The 8,893-nt window shown below is 41.3% G+C and overlaps 1 protein-coding gene across 1 annotated transcript; it reads right to left on the bottom strand.

The window, feature by feature from the left end:
• Positions 1-308: 308 nt before the first annotated feature.
• LOC131225307 (uncharacterized) lies at positions 309-674 on the bottom strand. The gene has a single exon (XM_058220823.1). It carries the CDS (start codon positions 672-674, stop codon positions 309-311), a length of 366 nt encoding a protein of 121 aa, XP_058076806.1.
• Between the last annotated feature and the right edge of the window lie 8,219 nt (positions 675-8,893).

Raw genomic sequence — 8,893 nt, 5'->3', positions numbered from 1 at the left:
TAATATTTACATTTCAAGCACAGTGGGAAATGTTGTAATAGTTTAGATTTCAATTCTTGCTATTTCTTTTCTGTTCCTTTATAGTTTTAGCTTTTAATTCTCTAATTGTTCTAGTAAGGTTGTCCTGCTATAAACCCTTGGTTTTTATGGTGAAAGGTTGTCCTTAGAATAACTAGATTTTGTGATTGCTTTACATTCTGTATTGTGAATTATTATCTTTCCTTTTCTTGGCTATCTTATTATTTTATTCCACTATAATTATTTTAAATTTGGCATAGTCCTATTCACCCCCCCTATAGGATATATAGCTAGGCCTTTTCACTTACTCTTCTTCGTCGAAGATTAGATAGGAGGGTCTGCACATCTTCCTTCATTAGCTTGAAGACATCCTTAGTAGTTTCACACAAGTCCAATATTTTAAGAGAACCATCCAACATCTCATTCAACCATGTGTCGCTCCCATTGCAGATTAGGGCTTGTTGGGTGAGTGGAGATTGAAGCAAATGCAGGACGAAATTGTTGAAATCTCCGAGACCACGCAAACTATCCCACAACATCTCAACCGTGAGGTGGGCGGATGATGATGAGGTTTCCCGAGCCTGTAATTTCTGTAATTGATCCTCGACTCTAAGGGCGAGGGGATATGATCTGGGGGATGCTAACGGATCGGGCATGGCAAGAATTTTTGGGCATTACAAGTGGGCCAACCATCCTTCTTTTAGATCACGACTGGCCTCAATATGCAAACCACTGTTAGAATGGGGAAGAAGGACGGTACAGGTCTCCTCCTCCATGGGCAGCTTTTTATGTCGATAGCGTCTAGCAATACACCGTGTAGAGAGGAGACATTGGGAATCTCGACCTCTTTTAAATTAAGGTTAGATGAGATTGGGTTGGGCATGTGATATCCCGTGTGGGCCACACGTAATATATGAACATCTCATCGTAGCTCGTGTAAAATGGTTTATATATACACATGCACGAGTGGCTTGCTAACTTGTCTCCTCCATATGGCATAGGCATACGTGTAACGTTTATTTTAAATAGATACTGTAGTCTGTATTGTTGTATTGACAGGGATGCAATTATTGATGCCCTTTCACGTGGGTTTTAACTATTACTTTGCAATATTTGTGAATGTTAATCATAGCCCGCATACTTTACTGCCATTCATTTATTTATTCTGTAGTTAATGACAGACGTGGGTTATGACATGAGCATCACATGGGAGAGAAGATGATGTAGAGTGGGTGGTGGACACTTTCGTGTCCAAGATGGGTGAGACAGAAGTCATCAAGACCATCAAAACCTTCAAGACCATCAAAACCTTAAAACAGACATATCTCACAAACCAGAATGAGTTACTCGATGTACCATATATGATTTTGGGGTAGGATGAGCTACTTTAGCGGCCGGGTTGCCGATGCCAAATTTGCGAGATTCCATTAGATCTTCAGTCGAGTTTCATTTTATTTCCATTTTTACTATTTTTAGTAAGTTTTGGTTTGATTGTAACTCTTCATCCGTTGGGCTTTAGGAGTTGTGTCCAACATGAAAATGTTTAGAAAAATTAAAAAAATAACATGGTTAAGCCACATAGGACACTTTTATTTATTTATTTATTTATTGTTTATTATTTTTTATAAATATAAAGGAGTTTTCATATAAAATTGGAAGGATCTATACAATACTCTAGGATGGGCCTGATAACAAAAAGGACTAAGCAGGCCCACCCACTAAGAAAGGGAATACACAAACATTACAGATCTCTCATGTATCCTAAACTCACTTTGTCAAGAAAGAGTAAGCCTCTAATGAGGGGAGGGAGCTTAGCTTTGGATTGGAAGGATGAATGGGCTTGGCATCGACTGCCCATTCGGACGGGGCAAACCCAATAGACCAACCGGGTCTTAGATGGGAGCAAATTAAAACCATCCATGTAAGACCCATCTCCTAGTCCGTACTATTCCATAGGCTTCCGTGGTCCTTTCTGTCGAATTCCGACAACTGTCGACCTGTATCCGACGTTTGCACGTGATCCTAAGTCAAGTCTTGCACACCGAAGTTGGCTTGATCCGAAACTTGTACCTTAGCGACTGCGCCGTTATCGCGGTTCTAACGCCATGACTCGCACACTGAACTGATACCCAGGCCAGGAGATGTGGGTCTACGTTCATTCCAAAGAAACGCCACGTGTTGCAAATTTTGAGGGAATCTCTACAACATGTCCCATCAAATCAAGTTAAGTACACCACTTTACTTCAACGCCATCTCACCCAACAACAAGTACACATGACCACTCCTTCTTTTACCACAAGTCAACACTCTCTCTCCCTTCACCATCCCTCTTTTATACCATTTTCAACTAAGCTTATGCTTCCCTATCTCCTTTCCTTACACCCACCACTCCATCTATCCTTTTATCTATTATTTTCTCCTTTTCTCTCATTTCTCTCAAATCTCCCAAAAAACCCAAATACCACACGTCCAAGCTCCTCTCTCCCAAGCCAAGTGTGGCCCACCCTCTCATCACTCATCCCCACCATCAAAACTCCATCAACGACCATCAAAAGTGAAGGTAAGGAGCTAAGGAGGCTAATGGACCATGAAGGAGGCCAATAGGTAGGTGATCTACCATTGTTTTCAATTTTAAGGGGCAAGTTGTTGTGGGACCCACATGATGTATGCATTGTATAAGGGAGGGCCCATTAGTTGTGGGGTCCCTCCCCTTTCACGTCTCTCTCTTTCTCTCTCTCTCTATCTATCATGAGTGAAGTGGGCCCCACCGATTCATGTTAAATCTACTCCATCCATCAGACGGTGTAGCCCACCACATTTCAGGGGAGATCCACCGCTTATATAGTATATATAATATATTATATTAATATTATATTAATATGTATATATACATGCATGGTGGGCCACATCCATGTGGGACCCACCATGATACTTATCTGGTATCTAAACAGTCCAGCGTCCCTAGACGCTGGATGTGGCTCCACCGTGATGTGTGAACTGATGTTGGGGTGTACTAACTAGCTAAGTTTGGGGTGGGCTACTCATGAAGGCCCCACCTTGATGTATGGCTTTAATTCACGTCGTCTATCCTGCTCCCCAACTCATTTTGGGTGCTGAGCCAAAAAATGATGCTAATCCGGCTTTCTGGTGGGCCATAACATAGAGAGTAGTATTTTTACCATTGAAATACACCCTGATGTTGCTGTACACCAAAACCCATCGAATATTGGGCTTGATAGGTTTGTATTGAGCCATGGAAACTAATGGCCGGGTCGAATTTTCCTGATGCAGGCCCAACCTAGGAAATTCCTCAGAAAAACATATATATATATATATATATATATATATATATATATTAAACAACAACAATAACAGCGTCTGCACGTGTACGAGAAAGGTAAGGACTCACGGTCCCAGTCGTGGGCCCCACCGTGATTTGTGATGTATATACACACCGTGCATTGGGTGGGCCCCCTTCTGACCGTGGGCCACCCTTAAAATTAGCGGTATGAGGAACTCAGGTGGCCCACATGGCAAGAAACAATAGGGATTGATGTCTGCCATTGAAACTCTTTTGGGCGTCCAGAAGTTTTGGATCATTATGAAATTTGTTTTCCTCTTCATCTAGGGTCTGTGTGACCTTACCAGTAGATTGGATGGCAGATAGACATTTTGGTGGGCCCCACGTGGGACCTCACAATGATGTATTTTTTTTCCACACCGTCCACACCACTTGACGGTGGGACCTCACAATGATGTATGTGTTCTCTCCACACTGTCCATCCTTATGGGACCCACCATGATGCATGTCTTGCATCTAAACCGTCTAACCATTTTGGAAGCTCATTTTATGGCATGAGCTAAAGAATGAGTCAGATTTACAGTTCAAGTAGACCCCACCATTTAAAATAGTGGAAATAGTGGCATTCACCGTTCAAAATTTCCAAGGGCCACAATAGTTTCTTATTAGGATGATATTTTTGTCCACTTCATCTATCACTATTTTAAACTTATGAATTGGTTGGATCTCAAATTCATTACTACGGCCCACACCGTGATGTGATCATCCATTGATCAGGTGGACCACACCACAAAAATAGTGAAGGATTTAACGTCCATCATTGAAACCCATTTGGGTCATGGAAGTTCTGGATCAATGGAGAATTGTTCTCCCTCTTAATCCAGGTCTTTATCTTTATGACCTTATGATTTGATTGGTTGGAAAATAAACTTTATAGTGGGCCCTTTGATTTATTTAACCCTGGAAATTATTATCTCCATTACTATTTGTGGTATGGTCTAAATGATTATTCATTATGATTTTTTTTAAGGATGTGATTAGGCCCATCTTAATATATTTGTGGCCCGTTGTTAAGGCCCACTTTGATATATATGAGGCCCATGTGATTAGGCCCATCTTGATATATTTGTGGCACGTTGTTGAGGCCCACCTTGATATATATGAGATCCATGTTATGAGGCCCACTTGATGTATTAGAGGCCCATGGGTCGAGGCCCAACATGATGTACATAAGGCTGATTGCAATGTGTGATTTCACCATGGTTTATGTAATGATGTTCATGGCAGGCCGTGCCTTGGGAGCAATGATGGTTTGATGTCCACATTGTAAGGATGATGTTGGTTAAATGTTCGCATTGTCACTCTCCCTAAGACCCATTGATAGGCCTATACTTGTAGTGTGTAGGCCGCTTAGGCCCATCTTCATTATGAACAGAGTCTATCACCATATAATATGCTTAGTATAGTTCCATGATTCATGCTCATACACATCATATGTATGCTTGATATGAGGAGTGACTGATCATAGAATATGCCTTCGGGTAGATTGTTTATGGGCTCCCTGATAGGCGGAGTTGCCCTACATGAGCGCGTAGTACACGTAGGATTGCTGTATGACTGGTAGTGTGATTCATGTACTTCGCATTTGTATGGCATGATTACTGTATGCCCTAGTGACATCAGGGCCATTGCCTCCACAGACACATCGTGGGTGACCGAATTGGATATCGAAAATACTGTTTCTAGCATGGGGGCGCCATAGATGTCCCTAGGTGAAAATTCTTAAATCCGATGATACCAGAGGATGACTCCAACGTCGAGACCGAGTGGATATATGAGCGTATGAGGGCCAAATACCAGGAGGCCGCATCTTCCACTGTGTCATGGTCGGTTGGAAAGGGGTGTGGCCTTACTCGCCTGAGGGTAGGGGGCATTATTAGGTTGAGTTTGACCAGCTCGTAAATCGGTCTGCTATCGACGTGCTGGATAGGTATTGGCAGACTATTGGCTAGGCGGATAGTAAGGTTTCTTACTCTCACTTGAACTGTGTAGCTGGGAGAGGGGCAGTGCTATTTGGAGTATACTAAACCTCGGTGATTATCTAGAATGAGAACCGTACTGATATTTGATGAGCTGTATGTGGATTTGGACGAGGATTGGTATGCTTGAGTTGCATCATGCATCGCATGGTCTCGATATGGCCGATAATATTCATATCTTGCACCCCATAGCCTTGGTACGGCTGATTACATTCATGTACTCATCAGCATGATTTCGCATTACTCTGACCTTACATTCTGAGCACGCTCATATTGCGCACACACTTACACTACCCTCTAAGCTTTCTATAAGCTTATGTATGATTGATGCGTGTAGGTGATGCCAGGACTCAGCCGTAGCTTCGCCGCAGTTGGAGTGTGCAGTCGAGCTCCAGGAGTTTTTGTTATTATCACTATCTTGTATTTCCCTTTATATGCATTATACTCAAAGTTTTTGATCACAGTGGATTTTGTGATGGTGTTCTTGTGGTTATTGTTTGTGGGTTATGCTTATGGTTATGCTTGTATAGAATCAAAATCATGTTTGAAATCCTCCTTATAGAATCACAGGATCAGAACCTTGTGTATGGGTGTCGGGAGCCGAGAATGGGGTACTATGGAGGCTTTCAGCGCTGAATTCGGCGATCGGAAATTTTGTGAGCCTAGTTTCCGAGTTTGGGGCATGAGAATCCAGGCCTAGACCGATGGGGGATGAAGCAGCGAAGCGAGATGTAGATTTAGGGAGGGGAATCAAAATGCCAATAGATTTAATCCAGCTGTGAACATTGGCAATTACTCTGGCAATAATAATCGTGGAGCCCTCCATGCGAGCTGCATTTCTTATAGACCAGAGTTCTTAGAAGGTCAGTAGTTGTGTGAGGCCTCTAAGGGATCGAAAATAGTCAGCAGAGGGAGAAGACGCCCACCAGAGGGAAGCCCTTCCCAAGGCTGAATGGTGGGAAACGAAGGGGAGGATTTTGAACATCGATCCGAGACTCACCCAAACCTTAACCGCCAAGTCACTCGAGGAAAAGATATGGTCTAACGACTCGATGCTCGGCTGAAGCGGGGAGGGGAGACAATCACATTTGGATGCCAAGGCGATGCCTTTGGCTTGGATTCTGGCGTCCATCGGGAGAGCGTGAAGAAAGATTTTCCAGGAAAGGAGGGAGATCTTAGGAGGGAGGAGTGGATGTCAAATCCATTTGGACCATGGCTGAATCAGGTATGTAGATTGGGAGCACCTCCAAGCTAAAGCAATGCTGAATTCACCCGATGGGGTGTGAGTCCAAACTTGGATATCATCTGTGGGGGAGGTGCAAAATCCTTCAGCAGAGGTTGCACGCTTGGGAGGTGATGCCAGCCTAGGGGTCCAATCCAATCGTGCACACGATGGAGAAGTTGGGCTAGCTGGGCAGGGGACTATAAATGGTTAGATTTATAGTCGTGCCACATATCACACTTATTATAAATAGTAAATTTACTATTTATAGTAAGTTATGAATTTGAGGGAGTTTCAGTTGTAGTTTAATTCTGAAAATTCTTCCAAGGATTGGTATCCCTATTTAATGGGTTGTAGACTCATTTATTTTATCAATCAATGAAATTACAAATTTTATAGAATTTATTTTCTATTTTCCTTGCTTTTTCCTTATGGATTCGAGAAGTCTTTGTGAGGAGTCCAGAGAAGCTCCGTGGATTCGGAGTAGTTATCCCTTTGAGGAAGATGGTGATCGACCTCATCACGTTCATCCCTATGTCAATAGATGATGTAGGCACCATCAGGTCCAAGTCAAGCTCAACCATCAATTTTCATATTATCAGTGATCAAACGATTCAACAGCTCTTATTCTTAAGAAATTATGCACGGATCATTATATTTGACCTTAGAGGACTATGATCGTGATCATATGAAGGATGGGCCATCATCATAGGCCTCACATAAAGAAGCTTATGTTTGCGTGATTCCATCTTAAGCTAGTTTCATCTAGAGACATTTTCTTTAACTTTTTAGTTATTTAGATATAGTTAAGAATTAATTACTATTCTATATTAGTTTTCTTGTGGCTCAATTTTTGAATATCAAACTATGTTGAAATGACATGAAACTCGTCTTGGTTGAAAGCCTTTTAATTTAGTTTTCTAACATGCATATGATCATGTAATTCTGACATCATGAGATCAGGTTATGATTGATTTGCTTAGTATCCATAGGATTATGATGGTAAAAAGAGATATTTTACCATTTTCCATACTTTGTTAAAATAAATGGTTAGATTTAAAAGTTGAAAGGTAAAATTAAGTGTCCAGATTAATTAAATTTATACCTTCCATTGGTTGTAATATGTTTCTTAATTATTTTCTTCTTATAAACAATGAGCTCTCTAGGTGGAGAGGGATAATTGATTGGTTTTATGAAATTAAGTTTTTTAAAACAAATTTATGAAGAAAGTGAGAGTTCTTTAATCCCTTAATTATCTAAATAGTATTCTCATCAACAGCTATATTCAAGAGTATTAATAATTTTAATTGACCGTTATAATCGTGCAAATATCAACGTCAATCATTAGAGGTCATATCCTAAGAATATTAACATAGGCATGTAGCATCTTATTTTTTGATTGCTATCAGTTTGCCTCTGAATCGTGGGGATCATCTATCTGTCGGTGATCTCCATCATCCATTTTTGCCATCATCATTGACGCTCTTGTGTGTCACCTCAATCATGTGGGCTACAGATGTGTGTGCGAGAGAGAGAGAGAGAGAGAGAGAGAGAGAGAGAGAGAGAGAGAGAGAGAGATGGTTAAGATATGTCGGATATGCTTAGATGGCATGGCATTCATGACTATATTGCATTTTTTTTGCATTGCACCCTATTATATGGAACTATGTTGCATTGCATATGGGTACCGTACATACTCTATTGTCTATGTAGGTCATAACATATAATAGGCACACCGTACACGTGAGAGATGTACTCACTGAGCTTTTTTAAGGTCAATCTATTGTATTATTTTTAGGCCAAGACAAGCGGTAGGAATATCGTACTATGGAGTTTAAAAAAAACTGAAAGCAATTTTATTAAAGATCAACGGAACTATACAACGAGGAATAACCAATTCGAGCAAGATTCTAGCACAAAAAATAAAAATAAAAATGACTTGGCCTCTCCTATCATATACCCCACTCCCCCACTAGATCGCCCCTTACGTCCTTCTACCCTTTCTAAGGTTCTTTAGACCCACACGATCCAGGAAGAGGGCTCCCCTAATAGAAGGTGGGAGACTAGAAACCCCAAGAAATTCCCTACTTGACTAAGATTCACTCCCTAAGTGGGCTAATGCATCCGTGACTCCATTAACTTCTCTCAAGACAAACACTATGTTAACAAGAACCTCCCTCTTAAGAGACTCAATTCTGGCCCTCCAATACCACGAGCTCGAATGAGCTAAGATAACCGCTTTGAGCATATCTACCACTGATTTAGAACAAGTTTCCACCATAATTTTGGAAAAACAACAAGCCAGACAAAATG

This window comes from Magnolia sinica, chromosome 2 (assembly GCF_029962835.1).
Source record: "Magnolia sinica isolate HGM2019 chromosome 2, MsV1, whole genome shotgun sequence".
NCBI lineage: Eukaryota > Viridiplantae > Streptophyta > Magnoliopsida > Magnoliales > Magnoliaceae > Magnolia > Magnolia sinica.
This window is presented reverse-complemented; position numbering and strand designations above follow the sequence as displayed.